Raw genomic sequence first — 24,393 nt, forward strand, 5'->3', positions numbered from 1 at the left:
ACGGCGTGGAAAGGAGCAGGGGCGTCGGTGGCGGCGTGGGGAATTGCGTGGGCGGTGGCGGTCTCGGCGGCGTAGGGAGCAGCTCCTACTTCCGATCCGCCGAGAACGGGAGGAGCAGGCGCGGGACTGGGTGCATCGGGGAAGAGCGCGGGTGGCGGCGGGTGCGGGGGCGCCGGTGGCGACGTGGAAGGAGGCGCCGATCAGAGCGAGGAAGGAGGCGCGGGTCTGAGGGGCATCCCCTGTCCACATTACATTTTAGTCCCTTAGCATCTTTTGGGTCGCTAATTGGACTAATTCACTTTAGTCATTTTTTAGAGTCTGTCTACTAAACAACCAGGTGTTTTATGTAGTTTCAACACATGAATTTTTTTTACACCATAGAATTAAGATCCAACAACCTCCATCATCCTTTTACCTCCAGCCTTCTTCTACCTCCAGCATTTTTCTACCTCCAGACAATCACAAGATCACATATCCACAGATCCACATATCACAAGAAACAATTTTTTTCTATGTAAGGACAAGAGGATAAATCGCATCCAGGTCTGATCGGAGCGAGGGGCCGGGAGGACAAATTGCGTCGTCGCTCGCTCTCATGATGGCGACCGTCCCGTCGGCGGACTCGTGGCTCTATGAGAAATTCAACACGGACGGTACCGTCCGCACCAACTACGAAGCGTCCGGTCAGCTGGTGGCGATGCTCAACCTCAACCGCAGCTCCGGCGCCACCACAACGCGCTTCACTCGTGCGCTTCGGAGACAGTTGAAAAGAGGGAGGGAGGGAGAGAGAGAAAATCCATGTAGTTTTTTTATGCTAAAACACATATGTGTTGTATAGCATTTCTGTTTTTTTAAGTGAGTTTCTTTGGCACTAAAGTTTAGCAGTAGCTACTACATTTTAGAAGGGGTAACCACACAGCGCCTGAGTGGACCCCAACCGCATTCACAAACCTTAGGGAAGCCGGTAGGCAGGCACTGGCGGCCGACAAGCGCAACGATAGACGCTCACACAAAATTCCCGCTTCCTGTCTTACCCCTCCAAAACCCTAGTCCGTCCCCGGCCGGCGACGAGGATGCCTGGTATGCCTGGTATGCCGACGGACGGTGGCGGTGCTATCGTACCTTTTACAGGGGAGCCTGCCCAAGCGGCGCCCCCGCCGCCACCCGTGCGGCCAATCCGCCACGGCGTGGCGCCGCCCATCTTCCGCATCTACGTCTCCTGGTCCAGCGGCAACCTTCTGCAGGTCGCGTGCCTCCGCCCGCCGAATTCGGAAGGTGGCGGCGGCACGGAGGAGCTCGTTGGGAGTGTGGTGGAGGTGAATCTCGGCGACGGTGGCAGCGGTGGCTCGGAGGCCGAGGAGAAAATTGACGAGGGGGAGATGCGGCGGATCGAGTACGGGTCGGTGCCGGCCTTCGCGCTGCTGCAGAGCAGGAAGAACACCCTTGCAGATGCTGCTACAATGTCACACGTGCCCTCAGTCCCCGATCATGCAGAATGGTGAACTTTATTTCGAGGCTTTATATATACACTATTACTACATGCTTATGATTAGTGATTAATTTGGTTACTGCCTGTACTTAGTAATTATCTCCTTGTGGAACAAGCTATTGGCTTAACGCCACAGGATCCTCAAAGCAGAAATTTGCTAAGCATCTTTGACTTTACCAAAATGTGATGTGATACAGCAGTAGTGTTTCTGTCAGCTGTCTGATCCATAACATTGTAGATTGCAGAAGCTTAAGTTGTTACTTTATTGCATTCACACTGATGCACGTGTTTGCACCAGTAAAAATATGATCAAAGCTCCTTATGATATGAGTTGTTCATTTGGCTGAATAGTATTATGTTACACTGTAAGTTGTGCTGCCGTTTAATCTTAGTGTTGTTCCATTAGGTGGCAATATGTGCTTGAATACAGCAAAACCATTGGCAATCTCCTTGGGAACCCAGACCCTCCTGTTTTCATGATTGAAGACCCCAAGACAATTCTTAAGGTGTCTATATCTATGTGTTAAGCTGTTTTATATTCTATTACTGGTGGTCTGGATCAATTCTTACATGATTTAGTTAAACTTCAAATGTTTTCTCTCCCCTGTTAAAAAAATACACTTTAAAGGTTAGGGAGAAACCGACAAGTTTAAGGGCTGCTTGGGAGTTGTTGGAGATATTCTATGTTGATAAACATTTGCAAGGCTGGCTTCCTGAGCGTCTTGTTGATTGGTTATCCGTAATACTCTTTCTTTTAACCATTTTCTCGTTCCATTTGCTTACACTCTGTCCATGGATGTCTCTCTCATTCTACTTCCTGTGGTTTTAGGATTTTGACAGCCTGTTGTCAACGATGGCGAGCACAGTGTACTCTAAGCTCAGCAATTTCCAGAAAAAACTCATTAACTTGCAGGTTGGTTTCAATATGACTTGCATCTTCCAATCATGTGATCTGCTGTTTTGCTTATACAGACTCCCAGTATCCTGTATTCATGTGGCTATCCCAGCATGCGATTGATATTCTGTTTTACTATCTACTACTATTCATATGCATTACTTCCAATCCTTGATGTCCTTCTGTTGATGTGGTTAAAGTCAAACGCATCATGAGAGATCATTTTGTAGATTGTTGAAGATGATCCTGATTACTGGAATGGTTTGTCAGCAGCACTTTCAGTTGGATGGCTTGATATTGTGGTACGTATGTTTTCTTCATTTTTCTGACAAGTTGGTGCTTTTGTCAGATGCTTCCTGTTTGAAGTTTTTCTTCATGTAGGTGAATATGCTACGGTTTCATGGATCCTACCAATTAGATCAGATGGATAACCGTGAGGTATTTCAGTTATTTTTGCTGGTTTCTTTGAGCTTATTTTTATTTCTTCTTTTATTAGCTTATCATTTATCTTGCAAACAAAATATCATTAGATCTCTTAGGGTTCTAGATATTTTATTAGTTTTGTGTTTGTAGAATTTGTTGTCATTAATAATTACTCTGCATATAAACTGCAAGACTGTGTCCAAATGTACAATAATAGAAATGTATGAATTATGCTTTGTTTTGCTCCATGTCATTTTACCGTGGAGTCTGAAGTCTGAATTGTTAAAATGGTTCGCCTGCTGCAACAAATACAATTAATTTAAGTGCTGGTTGTGTAGTGAATAATTTCTTATAAATCAAGCCAATTTGGGTTGAGTGCGAACAGTAGCATATAAGACTCTGATGTGGATCTTGTTTTTGTATGACTGTTGTGAAGATGAAAGTGGAAACACGGAATGGCGGAAGGGATCTGTTTGAACTTAAATTTAGGTGGGAACTCATAATATGAGGACTCATAGTGGATACCTTTGACTTGTTCATTTTAGATTTGATTGTTTCTTTCCTTTTATGCTTGAATTCATTTATTTTGCAATTAAGATTCCATGAAAATGTAACTGTGCTACGGTGTAATGTACTTTAGCTTAATGTTAGTACTTTAGTTCTTTCACTTATATGCATTTTCTTCAGGAGTTTAGTTGAGGCTGTAGTAATACATGTATTCCTTCTAGCTTTGGTCATGTGCCACCATGTTATGTTGTCAGTCGATTTTATGTATACCTGGTTTCCTAAAATAATTACTTTTTCTTCCTTTGGTTACCAGACAGAAAATGGATTGGTCGAGGCTGTTGCTGTTCTTGTATCAACGATGCCCCGCTTGAGACCGAATTTGCCAACTGGTAAATTAGGCCAGTGCTGCAAAACAAGACCTGATTTTATCAAGGTTTGTCTTATAAAATGGTGCCATCTTCTCTTGAAGCAAGTATCATCTTCTGTCCCCTTGAATTCCCTTGAATTAGGGATATTGTATGATCGTACTAGTTCTACGCTGTCAAAAAAAACTTGACCACCTGTGAGCAACCGGGTTTGAGCCTGGGTGGCTAGCCTCTAAAATGGAGGCTCAACCAACTGAGCTATCACTTGGTTTTCAATTCTGTGCCATTAACGAAAACATTATTATTTCATATCATTGAAGAATTCCTACAAAAGTTGATTGGCTCATTTTTATTCTTCTTGCTCTGTTATTAGTTTTGCACTGCATGCTGGAACCTAGATGCTTCACAGCTATGACTTTGTATAATCACCATAATGACTGTTGGCAGTGAGCACTATTGCAGATTGAAGTTCTCAGTGCACACCATATGATTCTACCATCTGATTGTTCGTTGTTGCGAATGATATGGTTGCTTTGCTGCACAATCTCTATCTACTTTCTAGATTATTTTATCAAAATGAAAAAGAAAACGTGATAGGCACAATTTTGTTTGTATAAAAGTATATAATATTGATTCTAATTTCTAAATGGTCCAAATATGTGTGGCATCCTTCAGGTGCCTTTTTTGTGCATATTTTGAAATTGGAAGTCCTCTTTGTGTGCATGTTTGTAAGCCTTATGATCAAGTCAGTGGAAAGCTTTTGCTAAGGTATCGATATTTTCAGGCATGGGAAAAGTGGCGAGGTCAAGTAACTAAACTGGAGTGCAGTGCATTTTGGATCCAGTGCGGCCACCAAAAAACCCGTTATGGTTTGAAGAATTTGCTTCATATTATGATGGGGAACATAAATGAACTCACTGATGCTACTTCCCATTGGCTGGAGCTGTTTGCTTCTCATTTTCTTTACATAAAACCATTTACAGTGGTTAGTTCTCTTGTATTATAATCTATAGTGCTTTGCGGTTCCTCTGCTTGATTAAGTTGTTAATAGCTGATGATTGCATCACTTAATGACCATTTCTCAAGTATAAATGTATCATGTGCCTTTTCTCCTTAACACTGAAAAGGTTTCAAATGGTTCTCCCTAAAAGAAAAATCCATGTCAAGATTACTATTATTAAAACACCTGCTTGCTCGTGAGATCATTTATTTGAAATCCTGGACCCACCATATGAGCCCAGATACTGTTTTTTTAACCATCTTCTCTTCTCTAAATCAATGTCCATACAACCTGCTATTAATTTTAAACTGCATTGCACAGTGATATGTATAATGACAGCAGATGATTTTTTTGGGGGTTTTGGATTCTCTTAGCCCTCCAATTTCTTCCTTTTCTCACGCAAACAATTAGTTTTCAGTATATAGTTTCGTTTTTTTTTCTATTTGTTTTTGTTGGAAAGAGTTCCCTCTGCTCTTATACAAAGCAAGTGTTTCCAATTTAGGTGCTGGGCATACCAGTTTACCATCCAAAAGTAAACGTAAGGCCAAGGCAGCTATCCTGTTACAGATTTCCTTAGATTTTGACGATGTCTGACATCGAGTAGTTGGTTGGAGTGAAGTTGTTCATCCAGTTCATTGTCCTCTTCTTGACCACCTTCAGCTGGCCGTGGTCGTGTTGCTTGAGCTGCAAACTCCACTTCAGCAGAAATGAAAGCCCAATAAAACACTTCACAAGGGTTGTTAGGAAACGCTTTCAGTATATAGTTCAATAGTTCATACCCTTGTTTAAGTTTTTTCTGAAGTATGCATTTGAAAAATTGACATCTTACATCATAATAAAATATACATCTTGTCAGGGTTTTGAAGGGATGCACCTTTTAGCACAGAAATGCATACAGCTTAAGCCATCCTCTGGCACTAATGGATTAACAGGCCTCATTCTTGGTGTCCTTTCAGAAAATACAGAGGTTAGAGCATGAAGTCATCCTCTATCTATGTCCTTGGACTTCTTATACATTCTTATTTCTTGTTTGTATAACATCTTTTCCATGTAGGTTGTCTTGGCAGAATGCACAAAAAATTTTGGCCCTTGGTAAGATGGACAATTTGCTAATTTCTATTCATTGAAACACTGTCCTAACTGATTTGGGCATTTGTACCTGCAGGCTGGTCACACATGCTATGGAACTTCTGACAGCTGATAATGACTATGCGGATGTTATGTTGCATGAAGAGCGACTTAACTTTGGTGGTATAAGCATAGAGGAACTGCACCGGCTAGTCTATGCTCAAGTTTTATGTTCTCATTCTTTAACTTGGCAGGTTAGTTATGTAACATAGTAACCCTAGTACACCACCAACTAATTAGTTTAGTTCTATGTATTCTTATTAGGCATTAGTCATGCACTCCTTGAACTAGCAACTGCACGAATTGCATGCTTGCATTATTTAACTGGGATTATTTCCAGTGGTGGAGCTGGTGAATTTCCAAGCCTAGGGCCAGTAGTTAAGCACCTACAAATTTGAAACCTGATCCGCATATCAATTTGGTTAAGCACCTATAAATTTGAAACCTGATCCGTTGTTCACAAAGGCGAACAATAAAATACGTAATTTAGTGGATGTATCTTGGTTCCACATGAAGGGCGGGCCTGGTGCAAGCGGTAGAGTCTTACTGCCTGTGACCGGAAGGTCCCGGGTTCGAGTCGCGGTTTCCTCGCATTGCACAGGCGAGGGTAAGGCTTGCCACTAACACCCTTCCCCAGACCCCGCACAGAGCGGGAGCTCTCTGCACTGGGTACGCCCTTTTTTTTTATCTTGGTTCCACATATAATTGTACAACAAACTGATTCTAGTTGCACGGCATTTCCATTATTAGTTCTCATTGCACATTTGTACTTATTATACAGAAACAAAAGATTGGCTTGGTTGTATAATAGGCGTAGGAGTCTAGGACCAAGAGAAAAAAAAAGGATTTGAATGTCTTTGTAAGTTTCCATTGTGTAAGTTTACGGAATGCAAAAGATAAACAAAGTAAAACAACCTGACTGCTAGTTGCTACATCCTACAAAAACACAAATATTGAGCGATGGAACCATGGAAAATTGGAACGGGAGATTTGGTTATTTCATATTTGGTTGGAGGCTTGGATCAATCGAATTAGAGATTTAGAGAACAACCTGTTGTAATGTATTCCTTGTGCGGTGTACCCCTATTACTCTGCAGTCTTGCAGACGAGAAGGGGCCACACAGCACAGAGGCACGCTAGTTGCTGGCTCGCTGGCTAGGCGGCCGCCCAACGTGCCTCCGACCATGGAGCGTGGAGCTGTGGACAGCCTCTAGCGGCTAGCGCAGAGGACCTGGTGGTGACAGGCTGCCGCAACCCCTCTTGCCGAGTTGCCGGCTGGCGGTGACACGATGGACGGATGGCAGTGGCTAGGGTTAAGCAACACTGCAGCAGCCAGCCGGACAGGGAGAGGAACGGCTGAACAGGGATGGGAGTCAAGTCGCCAAGTCAGATTGCGGCGCTGGCGCACGCTGCTGCACGCTGACTTCCGGAGTCAGGGTCAGGTGTCGAGGAGCTCCTGCTTTCTCCTCTCTGTGTCTGGACCGTCTGGGAGTAAGAATTTGGGCCAACAGCCCAGGGTTACTTCAGATTGGGCCAAAAATTCACATGTAGTATAAGAAGTATTTTGGGCCAAGCCTAGGGCTGTGGTCCTAGGCCCATATCCGCCCCTGATTACTTCCTTTTTATCTCTCATTTCAGTTCATGATGCCTTATTATTTCCTTTTTATCTCTCATTTCAGTTCTTGATGCCCTTTTGTCTGTTTATTTTCCCTCGAGATCTCTTTTCCCTTTTACCTCTCGGCTGGCTTACTGAAGCATGGATCCATCCAATGGTAAATGCCGAGTGGTGAATAGGAACTATTTTATATGTTTTGCTGAATATTTATATGTGCATATGCCTTTGATTTGCTATATTAATCTGTTTTATTTTTAGTATGAGAAACTTTTGAATTTCTGTTGTCGTTTGTTTGTGATAGCAAAAATGTCTCCTTTTGACAACATTTATCTTGGCTATCTTGCATGTTTGGTTCTCAGATTGCGCCTACTTATCTGTCCTCATGTCTAAACCAAGGCCTAGGACTCTTGGAGATTCTACTTCTCAAGCAACCCATACAAGATAATTGCCTAGTACTCAAGGTACCATGCATTTTAATTCTACACCAACTTTCAGTGTCTCAGACCCACTTTTATTGTCTAATCCTTATTTCTGTGGGCAGACTTTGGAAATTTGCCGATTGTACGAACTGGAGAATGTTAGTACAATCATCATGAAGGTAAACATGGATTCATCTTGTGTTTGCATGTTGCTTATTCAAACTTCCACATGTAGCTTTCATTTTCCATTGTTCTCAACTGAACTCAACGTTAGCTTAAACTAAGGATTCATATCTAATAACTGTTTGTTTGTCTTTTAGATTGCTGGCATTTATCATTGGAAGCATGGACGAAAAGGAACTGGTGTATACTGGTTCCAGCAAGCTCATGATAAAGTTTGTCTTGACAGAATTGCTCAGCAGTTGTTCGAACACATTGGGAAGTCAGTGACAGATGATAGTTTTAAGGTTTCTTTTTTCTTTCTAAATTCCTCAGATGTAATTGGCAACTAGTTCTCTGCACAATAGTAACCTAGTAACAATGATCAAAAGGAAGAGTAATCCCCTTCAACTAATTACGATTTTGCATTTTCAGCAATGGGAAGGGCTGCTTGAGCTCCTTGGTTCTGACATTGGTAGTGCGGGCGGTCTTGAGTTCCTTCACAGGTATTTCTTTGTCCATCAAATTTGTCTCTCTACATGACAATGTTCAATGTCAGCTTAGGATATGATTGTGCGAAGGTACCGGGATTTCAAGAGGTCTCTGCAACAAGCTCTAGACAGAAGGTGTGGTGAGGCTGCTCGGCAAACTGTGGATTTTTTAATACAGGTGAAGTTCTAACATATTAGTTGTGTTTTTTTAACCATATATATCAACCAACACTTCGTGGGCCCCAGCTGGGGAAGTGTCCCCCCCCCCCCCCCCCCCCCCCCCCCCCTCCTCTTTCTTTGGTTTTTTTCATACTGTGTGTAAACTCTTTTTCCTATCTTAATTGAAAGGTAGAGCTCCTGCTATCTCTTTTAAAAAAACCATATCAACACTTCAGGCTCCCAGACCTTGGGAAAAAAGAGGATCTGGAAATTCAGTTTGAAACTATCAGTACAGGATTGTACCTTGGAGGATGCCAATAGTCTATTGTCTCCAGTCTCCTGACCATATAATTGTGTTTCCTTGCAGCTTATGAAAAACCCATCCACACCGCAACGTTTCTGGCTACCCCTTCTACATGACTCGGTAACTTATTATTTCTGTGTTGGCTTAGGAAGTTCGGATGCCAGTACCAGTTGTATCCAGACCACAGAACCAAATCTATTCCGTAACTCTGTCACCACTTTGTCCAGGTGGAGCTACTTAATAGCAAACTCAGCCCTCTTATGAATGTTGCTGAGACGACATTGTTGCTCAACAAGCTGCAAGAGCTGTCAATGGCCAAGCGTTGCCCTGATTTTTCCAGTAATCACCTACCAAGCCATGCGATAAGCTCTGTGAGATTGGCTCTGGCATCAAATCTGGCACGTGCCATTCTTGGAGACCCGTAGTCCAAGCACACTTTAGCACAGGAGTATGACGTTCAGTTTGCTGGTGGATTCTGACCATGTTTGCTTGGGGCCTCCTGGCAATTCAAATGATCACGTTTGAGAAAAGATTGATCGTAGGTCTGCTCTGGCAGAGCGGTTCAACAGATGTATCACACATTGTACTCTTGCATTTGTGTTGCGAATGCATGCAGCATGCTGAGCGCTGTAGTTTGAACTTTGAAGGAAAGAAAGTATTGGCATGTTCTTTGAAAACATAATTTCTTCATCGGAGCAGCTTTTCTGAGAAAAGAATATAACAAAATGGCCTGACCAGTCGATTGCTTTTCTGTTTGGAAACACTATAGCCCTTTTCGTCAATTCTCTGAGGCCTTCAGCGGTCCAGCCTCCATGATGGCTACGATGGGTGGATACAAAACAACCGACTTTTATTTTGTGTAGAACAATGCAACTCATTTAAGGACCATGTAACTAGCGTTCTGGATTTTCCAGTCCCAATGTTTGCCACAGTTAAGAGCGAGGCTAATAATCCAGCCAGCAAGTCGGCAGTAAGATTCTTGGGTTGTCTCTTAGTCCACCTATACAGTGGTTAGCTCTTTAGTGTTAATATATAGAGCCCACCTATATAGTGGATAGCTCTTTAGTGTTAATACATGGTCTATTTATATCTCTCACAGAGCTTTTTGGTTCTTGTGTCCAAGCTGGCTGTAAGCTCCTCAGGGCATGTTACGGTCTATTTGTACTGTCTTGCGTGGCCCTATTCTTTTTAAAAAAAGAGAATGTACACAGTGCAGAGAGCTCCTGCTCTGTGCGGAGTCTGAGGAAGGGTGTTAGTGGCGAGCCTTATCCTCGCCTGTGCAATACGAGGAGACCACGACTCGAACCTGGGACCTTCCGGTCACAGACGATAAGACTCTACCGCTGGCACCATACCCGTCCTTCTACGTGGCCCTATTTTCTTTTTATCAAATCGAGAAACTTCAACCGTAGGACGCGACGTGCGTTCTCTTCCTAAAGAACAGTTAGCGGCATGTGTCGTTATTGTCCTAATATAATAGCTAATAGGCCGTGCGACATAAAAATTAGTGTCATTTTTTTCTGTGACGCATTAGGATTGAAACAAAGTGCTACCTATCTAAATTGTAAAATGAAGCAAGAAGCATCATTACAAGGCACAATTTTGGACGGATGGAGATTTTTGACCAAATAAAGATATTATATAATCCTTGTTTATGCATTCATTTTAATAAGGGGCTTATATTCTTTAATAAACATAGTTTACCGTCAATAAATAGGTGTACATGTGTAATCTTTATCGAGCACTAATCTATCCTAAAAATCCTAAAACATCAAGATTGCTTGTATACCAATCTCCATTCTATATGAAGAAAAATACTAAAGATAGTGATGGCAACAATGATCGAGATTTGGCAACCATAAGAAAATAAGTCTTTTACTCGTGAGTCATTATAGTCATTATAAAAGATCGAAATTCTTTTAAGCCACTAAAAAAGGTTCAGCTACACTGCTCTAGTGCTCTTGCATTTTGTTCCTCTACTGCCTCCTCGCTGCGTGTACGGACGCTGCTCGGTGCTGCACTCGTCGTGTCCGAGCGCTAGGACGTGATGAATGCCGGCACAGGCTCTTCTCCCAGTCCAAAGTCCAAACGCCACCGCACGGTCCAAACACGAAAGTTCTGTTTGGACACGGGAATTTTTTCTATTCCTATAATTTTCATGTAAAAATAAATTGATTCATGCTGCGTGATACGTTTGAAATTCATCCGTTCCAAACAGAGTTCGATAAACCTCCGCCTCCCGGGCCCCGGCCTTTTCTGGCTTCCTCCGCCCCCAAAACTCTGCTTCTCAGCAGCAATGCCGGAGCCCCAGTCCTCCGTGGCCTCAAGCGGAAGCGTAGATTGCCTCCGGAACGCCTTCGGCGGAGTGCTGTGCACCTTCACCCTCCTTCTCATCGGCGTCCTCGCCTTCTCCATCCGACTATTCTCTGTAAGATCGACCCGAACCCCACCATTTTAGATCCTTTTGGGAATCGGGGATTCGGTTTGCCCGGACCCATGCCTGTCTTACTGGTCCGTTCATGTGCCGCAGGTGATCAAGTACGAAAGCGTCATCCACGAGTTCAATCCCTACTTCAATTACCGCGTCACCCAGGTTTTTTCCCCCCGTGGCGCTTCCATGTTTGTCCAGAGTCTGTTATTGACTTATTGGGATGCATCAGGAGTTGAGTTCGCTTAGGACGCAGTGTTATGTTCTCTTCAACGAGTTATGGGGTTAGGGACTTCGGTAGGGATGCGACGAACTCCATTTCTTTTGGGTCACCAGGTCGACCCAAAACTTGCTATGCAATTACTTTAGAAAATGGCATTGCCACTGTATTTAATTAATTAGCTGACCCAGAAAACACTGGGTACCGCTTGCACCCCTAGATTTTTTTTTTTTTTTTTTTTTTTTTTTTTTTTTTTTTTTTTTGCAAATTGTCTGTTGTAATATACGGCTGTATAGTCTCAGGTGACATGTGGATGTATTGAATGATCCCAACATTTGGGTGAATAAATGGCAGGGATGTTTTCCAATGTACATTTGCTGCTTGGATTTGTGCACAAGTGCTTTACTTGTGTGTCTTAATGTTTCAGAAGCAGTTGTGCAATGCACTTAAATTTTGATTCATTGTAATTCCCCCCTTGTTTCAGTTCTTGTCAAAGAATGGCATATATGAATTCTGGAACTGGTTTGATGACCGAACTTGGTAAGATTTCCAAGAACACTTGAATCTATCCTTGTTTTCCAGTTATTTCTATGCTCACTGTCACCTGCATTTAGGTATCCTCTTGGGCGTGTTATTGGCGGCACTGTCTATCCTGGTTTGACACTTACTGCTGGTACAATATGGTGGTATGTGAAATATTGCACTGCCAATGCATACTATTAGAGGAATGCTTCATTGGGTTGATTTGGACTACTGTTAGCATGACTCAATTGTTTGGTTGGCATAGGCTACTGAATTCCCTTAACATCCCATTGTCGGTGGAGACCGTCTGCGTCTTCACTGCTCCAATTTTCTCAGTCAATGCGTCCTGGGCAACTTACCTATTAACCAAGGTTGTTTTCTTATTATTAAAAACCCATGCTCTTACACTGGATTACTGAAGTTCTTTAGTAATCTCACTATTGTGTCTCCAGGAAACAAAGGGCCCTGGGGCTGGTTTGATGGCAGCAACTATTCTAGCAATGGTAATTGTTATATTGACTATGTATTTTATCTCACTATTGTTTGCTTGATTTATATTTTTTCTGCTCTTCTATTCTTTTGTGGGCGCATCAAGAATGAGGCAATTAGATAGCTTTGTCAATATTGTCTGAGTCTTTGAGCGTAACAGCTGAAGTCTTGGCACTTTATTGTTTTAGTTGTTATGATCTGAACAACCCATTTTCATTGCAAGTCCTTGTTTGCTTATGCTCAATGTAGTCTCTCCTTGAGCAGTTCTGCATTCACATTGGTATGACTGTTTTGTAGTTAAATTTGAAGGAACTAAAGAAAAAGGAACTATTATCAAACCACTTCTGAGCTTCTATGTTTGAAAAATTCGAAGGAGCTGCTTTGGCCTTTGGTTTTTCTCATTCATCCAAAATACTGTTGCCTATCATTGACAAGTAGATATATTCCCGGCATGTAAAAGGCTCACTGTTCTGTTAATCTGAAAAACCAAAATGGTGAGCTGAAACCTGAAGGAAAACTAACTTCTGAGCTTTGTTCACTTTCACCGATTGGTGAACGATGAAAATTTCTTACTGGTGATAATCATGTTAGGAATTGGGTTTCTATGTGCGGGATATTGGTTTCCTTCATTTAATATGATGTTTAACATCAACCTTTTCCATATGAATGTAAAAAAAGCAAGGCTTCTAATAGGTTTTCACCCTTCTTAGATGTTTAGCAGTATACCCTTGATCCTATGTTGTAAAGTCACTTAATAAAGAACGTACTCATTACTCCCTGCCAATATGCAGGTCCCATCATACATCTCAAGATCTGTCGCTGGCAGCTACGATAATGAAGCTGTAGCTATATTTGCTTTAATATTCACGTTTTATCTATATGTAAAGGTGAGAGTTTTTCCTTCTGTTGCTTTCTCTCTCTGAAGTATCTGTTTGCTACTTTAAACATGTATGAAATGATTTTGCAGACACTAAACACTAGATCACTCTTTTATGCGACACTTAATGCTCTCTCGTACTTCTACATGGAATTTTTGTTTCCTTTTTTTATATTTGTAGTAACTGGTATAGACCATGTATCCAAGATACACTACAGTATTTCTCCTTTCAGGTTTGTTCTTGAGGAGGCTACACATTCATCATCAATCTTATCCCGATGCATGTTCTCTTGTGTATTGTGACTGGTCGTTACTCTTCACGACTTTATATTGCTTATGCTCCCCTTGTAAGTCCGTAGGTTTATTGTCATATCAAACCTTTTGTACAAGCGAATAGAAAATTTTTCATACCGGTAAACACAATGCAGATTGTGCTTGGAACACTTCTGGCAGCATTGGTACCTGTTGTTGGTTTTAATGCAGTAATGACATCAGAGCACTTTGCATCATTTCTGGTATGTCCATTGTGTGTCTACTAGGGATTCAAGTTGCACTTCTTTTGAGTCATTGGGTCAACCCAAAACTTGCTAAAATGAATAAGAATGACATGACACATTAATTTAGGGATAGAAATGAACTAAACTAGCTGACCTAGAAAGCACCATTTGGTACCCACTTGCAATCCTGACGTACCTACATGTTATCCTTTATTTCCTACTTTTTCCCATTTCAGTAAAACCTTGGCTGCAAGCTAATGCATCTTCCCCTATCCTCTCTGTTATTTCAAAAACAGGTGTTTATAATCCTCGATGTGGTTGCTCTGGTTTATTACATCAAATGACTTTTAACTCCTCGACTGTTCAAAGTGGCCATGACATTTGTTATTACAGTTGGATTGTAAGTTTCTGATTTTGGAAGTTGGAACCAGTTGAAATGCATAATAAATGTTATCTCTTAATGGTTCATAATTTTGAGCAAAGACAGATTTGTTCCTCAGGAGTCAAAATGAAGCAGTTGTTCATGTTTATGTCATTGAACTTCTAGCTATCCACTTGACACATCTAACAGCAAAAATCCTGCAGGTCTGTTTGCTTTGCTGCTGCAGCAATACTCGTTGCATTGATTGCATCAAGCCCAACAAAAGGCTGGAGTGGTCGCAGTTTGAGTCTGCTGGATCCGTAAGTTCTTATCAAGTTGACATTGTTAGTTGAACTGTTGAGCTCTTGATGTTCTGTGCAAAGTAAGATGTTAGATTTGGTCTCTAGGAACACAAACTTTTAAGATTTGATTGTTAAAGTTGCTAGAGAGGTTTACTAGTGCTCCTTTATGGTTTCCCCGTTGGTACATAAAGTGCAATGATATTTACAGGCACACATGTTTGTGACACCTTGATTTTTGCATGCATGATGAGCTTTCAACATAATATCTTGTTATAGTGAAGTATCCACATTTCCTTATCAACTCATGTGTCTAAGTCTAAGTGGTTTAATTTATTTGCAATATACTGAGAAATGTAGTTAGATCTGATACTATAAGAGAGTATATTTGTTGTCAAATGGACCTCTGTTGTGTTTTTCCTAGTTGCTGCTAAACCTGTTATCAACTTTTGTTATACAATCAATCCATACTTCTTTTTCTGTATAAGTTGACACATTGACTGTTTGTCCTTCACCTTTTCCTTTTGCTCCTGATAGAACCTATGCAAGCAAGTACATCCCTATAATTGCTAGTGTGAGCGAACACCAACCACCAACCTGGCCTTCTTATTTTATGGATATCAATGTGCTGGCCTTCTTAGTTCCTGCTGGGATCATAGTAAGTATTCCATTTCTTTTAGTTGAACAAGCAGTTTAGTTAGTTAGTTTTACCATGTTTTTGACTTTTGACTGATTGGCGTTAACTCAATTTTCAGTCATGCTTCATACCGTTATCTGATGCAAGCTCATTTTTGGTCCTGTACTTGGTAACCTCAGTGTATTTCTCTGGAGTAATGGTAAAGCCCTTTAGCATGGAACATTTGCAAACTGCAGTACAATGCTGGTCTTTTTATCAATCGATATGTTATTGCAATGATAGGTCCGACTTATGCTGGTCCTTGCTCCTGCTGCATGTATTTTGTCTGGGATTGCTCTGTCTGAAGCTTTTGGTGTCCTTACAAGATCAATGAAATTTCAGCGTCCAACACTGGATGATGTATCTTCCACAGTATGACTGCTTTCTTCGTGTCTTTTTTCCTATTTATTCCATTGGGTTATCCACTCACATGATATTTCATCAAATTCAAGGCAGGGGATGGGAGTTCTGATACTCCTACCAACTCAGAAATGGTTTCGAGGGAAAAACCATCCAAGAAAAATCGGAAGAAAGACAGAGACTCAGAGGGAAGTTCACCTGTTGATCATAGAACTGAAGAAAAGCTTTTAGTACTGCCTTGTGGGCCATCTGCTGTGGGCATAATGCTGCTGATCATACTTTCTGGTTTTTACGTGGTAAGGGAACTGTTCTTTCTGCAAACTACATTCCCGTTAGATTACATGAACATCGCTAGTACATGATGCCATTTTTGCAGGTCCATTGTGTGTGGGCTGCTGCAGAAGCATATTCAGCACCTTCAATTGTGCTAACATCTCGTTCACATGATGGGTTTCATGTTTTTGATGATTTCCGTGAAGCTTATGAATGGCTGCGCCATAACACAGATGTAGATGATAAGGTATACCTTGCTTCTTACTATTACACTATCTGTGTTTATTCTGACAGCTATATGATATTTATTTTGGCAGGTTGCATCTTGGTGGGACTATGGTTATCAGACAACTGCAATGGCAAACAGAACTGTTATTGTGGACAATAATACATGGAATAACACACACATAGCAACAGTTGGGACTGCAATGGCATCCCCAGAAAAAGCAGCATGGGAGATCTTCAATTCCTTAGATGTCAAATATGTGCTCGTTATCTTTGGAGGTTGTTACATTTTTGGCTTCTAGAAGCAAACAATTGCCTTAAACAAGTGCTGCCATTCACCTAAACCTGATGATTCTTTTTTCAGGGCTTATTGGTTACCCAAGTGATGATATTAATAAGTTCCTCTGGATGGTTCGAATCGGAGGTGGTGTGTTCCCTCAAATAAAGGAAGCAGATTACCTTGTAAGTTGTGGACTTGCATCTTGCATTTCCTTGCCAATAACAGGAATGTGATCTGCATTTATTAATTAAGAGAGAGGTCTGGACAATACTACTGTCCCTCAAAGAGTGACATTTTGGTTGTCTTAAGTCAAAGCATTTTATGTTTGACCAACTTTATATAGAAGATTATCAATGTTTATGGCACTAAATAGATTTACTATGAAAATATATTTCTTGATGAATCTGATGATGTCATGACCGGCATCACGTATCAGCGGCGCAAGCGCAAGTGTGGCTGAACGTCGAGCCGCTGCGCGGGCACCACACAAGGCTTTAGTTGCCCCGGTTTCTTGAGATTAGTTGTTGACTTGTTTCCCAATTGTTAGGAGATTTGGTTGTTGCATCTTAGCTCAAGTCTGTTAGGCTTCGGGGTATATAAGTACCCGGAGTATTCGTTTGATAAGAATCAAGCAAGGCTGCATGCCTCTCATGCCCCTCTCTCACTCGCTCGCAAGCACAGCTCCGCCACATCGTTGGGGGTTTAAGCCCCAACCACCGACCACCCACTGCTAACACCTGTGCTATCTGCTATACCATGGCTCCTATCAAATGATATTCATTTGACACATAATTTTTTGTATAAACTTAGTCAAACTTAGGGTTGTTTGACTTAGGACAAAACCAAAATGATTTTCTTTATGGGCCCGCAGGTACTATCTTCTATTTCCTCCGTTCCAAATTATAAGACGTTTTGGCTTTTCCAGATACATAGCTTTTGTTATGCACTTAGATATACACTATGTTTAGATACATAGTAAAGTTAATGTATCTAGAAAAGCCAAAACGTCCTATAATTTGGAACGTACGGAGTAGCTGCTAGCCTTTTTTGGTGTGTGTGTCTGTTGGTTGTGGGTGGGTGGGTTACATCTTGAGATGAAAAGGCTCTGTCAAATATTTGGTGTTTCGTTTTGTGTATCTTATTTCTCTAGAAGGATGGCAACTACCGTGTTGATGCTCATGGCACCCCAACCATGTTGAATTCCCTCATGTACAAGCTTTGCTATTACAGGTCTGTGACACATCGAAGTTATTATACTGTGCTCAATTGACACATTTGTGAATGAAGTGTAACCTTGTTTTCCAATGTTCGCAGATTCGTCGAAACTGATGGTAAGGGCTTTGATAGAGTGAGGAGATATGAAATAGGGAAGAAGCATTTTAAACTTACGCATTTTGAGGAGGTGGAGTGCTTTTATTCTTTTTCTTTTCCAATTTGGACGTGAAAAATCCCCTATTGTTTGAATAATGCATTCCTTGTGTTTCCATGCTGCTGAATGCAGGTTTTCACAACTCACCATTGGATGGTTCGGATTTACAAACTGAAACCTCAGAAGAACAGAGTCAGAGGGAAACTGAAATTTAAATCTGTGAGTCAGACAACACAATTTGCTTGGATATAGGCATATTGAAACATCTGCATCTTAAACCTTTTTTTACCTCACTTCTTTACCAGAGTTCAAAAACAAGTTCTATGCGGAAAACTGGTGGAAAGAAGAGCCCATGGCAATAGAGATCACAAAGGTGGGGGTGCTGGAGTCACTAGTCATCCTGAGAAAACCACAAATTCAGCCAAGCGAACAGGGCATTTGTTATTGTCATGGAGCAGATTATAGGGGTGCTTCATGGTTTTCGGCATTTGATCTTCGTAATGACATTTCTGCAGCTAGGGAGTCTGATGAAATTTGTGACAGGTTCTGGAGTGAGGCTTTATTCCATTTAAACAAGATAGACTTTGTTTGTAGGAACCTGACTGAGCGCCTGGCTGTTTGGAAATAGGAGTGCCAAATTTAAAGGCTGTTTGGTTTGAAGAATATGGTGGCCTATCTTTTCATTGAGGCCTATTTTGGAATGCAGGATTTTTTTTTATTTCCTGTACTTTTCTGTAAAAATGAATTGATTCCTGTGAAATTTTTGTATTCCAAGGGGCCTTTGCTTGGTTTTGTGAAATGGAATTAATTGCTACAGTGGCATGAACAGTGTTGCAAAGTGGAGCTGAAGCCATATGAAGCTCTGTAGTTTCGTCTGATGATCTATTGTGTTGCTTTGGGTCCAAGAATCAGTAACCAAGGTAATTTATACAAAAAAGTATAACCAATCATCAGGACTGTGTGTGTGTGTGTATATATATATATATATATATATACACAGTTTTGCTATTTTGCACCTGGGTGGGCGCGCCTGGGCCAGGCCGAGCCGTCGACCCATTTGCACCCAGGCCAACCGGCGTCCGAATTAATCAGCATGTCTTGACGGCGCCCCGCTAACTCCCATAGTAGTTCCTATTTTTTCCTCCAGTTCGTCTCTTCGTCTTCTCTCTGCTGCTCTGTTTTTTTCTCTCTCCTTCCGTTTTTCTCCGTCGCTTCACCGCACGCGGTTTTCGGACTTCCGCCGCGCACTTGCTCCTCATTGTCGGAGAAACTTGCCGTCGTTGTTGTTCGAAGGTCCACCCGGAGGAGGCTCTCGCGGTCATGGTTCCCCTTCCTTCGACCCCATGGTTCGTGTAACTTCGCCATTGTTGGCACGGAACTAGCGTCCTGAGCAAGCGCCGTCGTCGTCGTGAGGCGTCGTTGCGAGTTTCGCCCTTGTCGACATTTCGATCATCTTCCTCAAGGTATTCCCCTTATTCTCCCTCATCCTGTGCGCATCATTCCGCCCAATCGATACCTAGGGTTTTGAATAGATTGCGAATTTGTTGTTCCTTTTTATGCGGATGTTCGTAAATTAGTCTCTAGTTTTAGTCTAACGGTACTGGATCCCTCCTTTTTATTGTCAATCTTAATGGTCTGTTCGTTGGTAATTGTATGATGGGTACTGTATGTTTGCAATTTTGTACGTGTGGTGTTGTTTTGTATAATTTTTCCCCAATGTGTTGTTCTTAAATTGATTTTCTAGTTTTATTTCTCTTGCTACTGGCTGCTTGCTTAGTTGCAAATGTAATACCATTTATGTTGCAATTTGTGTTGCAATTCTTTTGTACGTTGTAATTCTGTTGCCGTTAGTTTTGCAAATGTAATTCCATGTATGTTGCCATTGTAATATCCTGTATGTTACTATTTTTTCATGGTTCCAGAGCTCCTTTTTTAGTTGCAAACTTAATGCTCTGTATGTTGCAATTTTGTATGATGGTACTGGACTGCCTGGATAGTTGCAAATGTAATACCCCTGTATGTTGCAATTTGTAGTTTCTAGTTACAGTTTGATGTGCTGGAGCTTTTTTGTTTATGGGTACGTTGCTTTAATGAATCTCTAGTTTTGTCATGTATCTAGTTTTGTTGTTTGCAATCTGTGCATGCAATTGTCATTTCGTTTTCGTTGCACTCCCTATCATCTTTTTTTTGAAAGCAGACACTAACATTTTTTTATATATAATAGTGCTTAGGATGGAGCCTCAGCGGTCGTCCCCTCGTTTGAAGACGCTACACAGGGGGAGAAATCTGATGCTTCCTGTTCCTTCACAGCCCCATCCAAGTGATGACGATCTTTCCGATCCTGTGTTGTTCCTAAATTGATTTTCTAGTTTTATTTCTCTTGCTACTGGCTGCTTGCTTAGTTGCAAATGTAATACCATTTATGTTGCAATTTGTGTTGCAATTCTTTTGTACGTTGCAATTCTGTTGTCGTTAGTTTACAAATGTAATTCCATGTATGTTTGCCATTGTAATATCCTGTATGTTACCATTTTTTTCATGGTTCTGGAGCTCCTTTTTTAGTTGCAAACTTTAATGCTCTGCATGTTGCAATTTGTATGATGATACTGGACTGCCTGGTTACTTGCAAATGTAATACCCTTGTATGTTGTAATTTTGTAGTTTCTAGTTACTGTTTGATGTGCTGGAGCTTTTTGTTTATGCGTATGTTGCTTTAATGAATCTCTAGTTTTTTGTCCTGTATCTAGTTTTTTTGTTGTTTGCAACCTATGCATGCAATTGTTATTTCATTGCACTCCCTATCATCTTTTTTTTAAAGCAGACACTAACCTTTTTTTATACATAATAGCGCTTAGGATGGAGCCTCAGCGGTCGTCCCCTCGTTTGAAGACGCTACACAGGGGGATAAATCTGATGCTTCCTGTTTCTTCACAGCCCCATCCAAGTGATGATGATCCTTCCGATCCTGCACAACCCTTTGTTAGTGTCGATGATCTTGATGATGATTTTGAGCCAATTCCAATCGCAACAATCCCATCGCCTGATCGCCGTGCCAATAGAAAGAGGCGTCGTGGGGAGGGCAGTTCCACCATATCTCAGGCAGTAGATACTGTTGAGGTAAAAAAAATTGATGTACTTTTTTTATTATTTTCTATTTGAATATTTTATATTTGTTTAGTATTGCAATCATATTTGTTTTTTTTTGTTTTTGTTTTTTGCACAACATGCAGATAACAAATATCGATCCTGTTAAGAGGGATATGGTAGTGTCACTTTGTTGCTCTCCTGAAAAATTTGTTGATCTTGTTAAAGCAACACCTGATGAAATTAAGGATAGATTACGTGCAATGGGTTTTGGTGGGCTATTGGAGTTTAAGCCTACTTCATTGCCCAGGATACTGCTTATATGGCTCATGGATAAATTCAATCCAGAGTCTATGTCTCTAGAGCTCGGCATGGGCAAAGTTATTGAAATCAATGAGCATGCCGTCTGGTGTATGTTCATGCTGAATAGAGTAGGAAATGACCCCCAAACATGGATATGGTAGAAGCACGGAGATGCGCAACAGTTTGAGTCTTCAGGTACATGGTGTAACGGGCAATAAAATACTTCCCAAGGTGATTAGGGAGAAGATCCAGTTTCATACTCTCCAGGGAGATGTGGCAGTCAGGTGTTGGTTGATGCATGCATTCTGCACGTTGCTTTTTGCAAACATCGACAAGTACATTAGGCTTGATGATATCATCTGGACTGCGGATGTTCGCAGCATCAGTGGAATTAACTGGTGCAAAGCAGTTGTTGACAACCTTCGGCATGCTGCTCGGCTGTATAAGCATGAATCTTTTGTGAAGGGGAAAATCGCACCCATCAATGGTTGTGGAATCTTTCTTATCGTGAGTTATCTAATCATTCTCTTTTTTTCCTCCTTCTATCCCCATTCATGAAATTGGGTTACATTTATCATTGCAACTGGTTTAGAGTTATAGTTGCAACTAGTTTTTCTTTTATAGCTTTGCAACTATCCCTATCCCAAACTTAGCATTTTTCTGGTGCATCTTCTTTTTTTTAGAGTTGTAATTGGGATGCTTACTTTTTTTGTTTTGTTTTTAATTATAATTGCAGATGGTATATCTTGATCGCCTCTAGCACAATCTGAACATAGATCAGGCAATGTTACCTCGTTGTTCTTTGTTCGATAATACGTTGATTGAGAAATTAGCAGCGTTGGATCGCAGGGGAGATGTAGCTGGTGGAGTCGTCGAGTTTGGCAACCTCCAGGTGATTTTCTATTTTTCACATGTAAATATTTGTTTTGCAACTGCTTGGCTTTGCATGTTGCAACTTGCTTTGCCTTTTTACAGTTGCAATCTATTTTTTCCACTCACGCTCCATTGTGCCTCTGTGTGTTTTTTATTGTCTTCAGTTGAGGAGTCTATCAAGCACGTGCTACACTCCTCCACCTGTTGTCGTACCCTTACCCATGATGGCACCTGCCGCTGCACCCGCCCCTGAGCCTGCACCCTTCTTTGCCCCATCTGCTGCTGCTGCCGCTGCTGGACCTTCTGCTCCTAGTAGCACGATGGGCGAAAATGTTTTGTTCAACTATCCGAGTTTCTTCTCAAGTTTTGGCCAGGAGCTATTCAATTTAGTTGGAAGAAGCAAGAAGAGCCAGGCTGAGAAAATTTTGAAGAGTTTCGATGCTAGTGCTGCCAAGGCTCAATCAATGATGAGGAAGGCACATGATCTAACAAGGAGCGCTGGCGAGCTTATGGGTAAAGCCCATCATGAGTGTTATGTCGGCATCAAGAAACTCTTGGATGATGCCCGTGCTCAGAAGTTTGCAATGAACTTGAAGAGGATGAAGAAGGGCAAGAAGGGTTGTTTATCAGGGCCGAAGAGACTTCGGTCGGAGTGTGGCGAAGCATCTGCTTCAGGACACGCTGAAGGTGAACAATGCCCCTCGAGCACAAACCCTGAAGTAGATGTTTCAATGCAAGACCGTCAAGAAGTGCATGATGATTTGCCTAGTACTCTAGTGCATGATGATTTTGTCCCGCATGATGATTTGCCTAGTACTCCAGTGCATGATGGCAGTACTGCACAGCAAGTAGAGCACTCCCAGCCGCAAAGTAAGGCTGATTTGCCATGTAACTAGTTTTTTTAATAAATTTCTTTGGTAGTTTCTGAATCATAAATCTTTTTTTCTTACACATTTTTTTGTCTCCTTTTATTTTTATTGTTCTTTTCTTTGCAGCACCGTGTGCATTACGTGGTGAGTCGCATGCTATGGATGACATAATGGATTTGTTGGAATCTCCATCATCGTCCCGTGAACGTGCTCCACGACATGCAGTTGCCAATAGGAATGCCTCTACAATCTCTGGTGATGAGCAACAAAGCCAATCCGAGGTAAGGCCCTGGTGCCTGTCTGTGTTTTGAGTTGCAACCAAGCTATTTTATCACTGGGCAATCACGCACTCATTTATGTTGCAACTCCCCCCCAATTGCACATTGAGATGCAACTGGTTTCCATTCATATTAGCAACTAAATCATAATTACTAGTGGGCAAATCCATTTCTTTTTTTTTGTTGAATCCTTTTTTTGCATGCACAGACTTTTTATTTTTCATTTGCATAATGAGATGCAACTGTGACCCATCAAGATTAGCAACCAGTGCATTCATATTGTTGCAACTGTCACCATCCATTACTTATCACAGCTTTCTTTTCTACACTTTTTAGGGAGACGCTCATCAGGAGGTAGTGGAGAACGATGCGTCTGATGGAAACCAGATTGACCAAGAAGAGCAGATTCCACATTTGGTTTCAAATGCACCTGTACATGAGCAGGAAGGACCAGTCAGCTCAAACTTGATTGATGTAGGTGTTTTTTCAAAAGCTGCAATCCATATGAGTCTTGAGTTACAATTCAGATTACAGTCGTGTTGCAATCCATATTGTTTTTCATACATGTTTTTTTTCTCTCGATATGTTTTCAGAAAACTCTAGCAGAAGAGGTTGTTTGCCCCTCTACACTTCCTGTTGCAATTGAACATGTTGTGAGCATGCATACTCTTCCTTCAGAAATTTTTCTCAATTCAGTTGTTATTTGGGTTGCAATTCATATTCTTACAGACTTTTTTTTTCTCATCAGGAGGTAGTGGAGCACGATGCGTCTGATGGAAACCAGATTGACCAAGAAGAGCAGATTCCACATTTGGTTTTAGACGCACCTGTACATGAGCAGGAAGGACCGGTCAGCTCGAACTTGATTGATGTAGGTGTTTTTTCAAAAGCTACAATCCATATGAGTCTTTAGTTGCAATCCAGATTACAGTTGTGTTGCAATCCATATTATTTTTCATACATGTTTTTTTTCTCTCGATATGTTTTCAGGAAACTCTAGCAGAAGAGGTTGTTTGCCCCTCTACACTTCCTGTTGCAATTGAACATGTTGTGAGCATGCATACTCTTCCTTCAGAATTTTTTCTCAATTCAGTTGTTATTTGGGTTGCAATTCATATTCGTATAGACTTTTTTTTCTCATCAGGAGGTAGTGGAG

At 41.4% G+C, this 24,393-nt stretch overlaps 1 protein-coding gene and 1 pseudogene across 2 annotated transcripts; both read left to right on the plus strand.

Annotated features, from left to right (window-relative positions):
- Window positions 1–966: 966 nt before the first annotated feature.
- Window positions 967–9,636, plus strand: LOC136450573 (nuclear pore complex protein NUP85-like). Of its 2 annotated transcripts, XM_066451069.1 has the most exons (19): window positions 967–1,498; window positions 1,896–1,995; window positions 2,118–2,228; window positions 2,319–2,402; window positions 2,615–2,686; window positions 2,766–2,822; window positions 3,628–3,747; window positions 4,464–4,664; window positions 5,536–5,646; window positions 5,734–5,771; window positions 5,845–6,001; window positions 7,487–7,579; window positions 7,782–7,883; window positions 7,964–8,020; window positions 8,162–8,308; window positions 8,436–8,506; window positions 8,582–8,669; window positions 9,018–9,074; window positions 9,182–9,636. In XM_066451069.1, the coding sequence occupies exons 1-19, from the start codon at window positions 1,074–1,076 to the stop codon at window positions 9,377–9,379; spliced, it is 2,289 nt and encodes a 762-aa protein (XP_066307166.1). In that variant the 5' UTR covers window positions 967–1,073; the 3' UTR covers window positions 9,380–9,636. The 2 variants fall into 2 exon arrangements, with proteins under 2 accessions (XP_066307166.1, XP_066307168.1); XM_066451071.1 differs by lacking the exon at window positions 7,487–7,579 and having other exon boundaries at window positions 968–1,498.
- A 1,556-nt stretch (window positions 9,637–11,192) lies between these two features.
- Window positions 11,193–18,596, plus strand: LOC136453218 (dolichyl-diphosphooligosaccharide--protein glycosyltransferase subunit STT3A-like; annotated as a pseudogene).
- Window positions 18,597–24,393: the final 5,797 nt, after the last annotated feature.

The sequence above is a fragment of the Miscanthus floridulus genome, chromosome 5, assembly GCF_019320115.1.
Source record: "Miscanthus floridulus cultivar M001 chromosome 5, ASM1932011v1, whole genome shotgun sequence".
Taxonomy (NCBI): domain Eukaryota; kingdom Viridiplantae; phylum Streptophyta; class Magnoliopsida; order Poales; family Poaceae; genus Miscanthus; species Miscanthus floridulus.

What these genes read in the sequence shown, in the direction of transcription:
- LOC136450573 (XM_066451069.1), top strand. Translation starts at nt 1,074, where the DNA reads ATGCCTGGTATGCCTGGTATGCCGACGGACGGTGGCGGTGCTATCGTA. An exon ending in AAAAACTCATTAACTTGCAG is followed by an intron (nt 2,403 to 2,614) that starts GTTGGTTTCAAT and finishes ATCATTTTGTAG; the next exon opens with ATTGTTGAAGATGATCCTGA. An exon ending in TTAGTACAATCATCATGAAG is followed by an intron (nt 8,021 to 8,161) that starts GTAAACATGGAT and finishes TTTGTCTTTTAG; the next exon opens with ATTGCTGGCATTTATCATTG.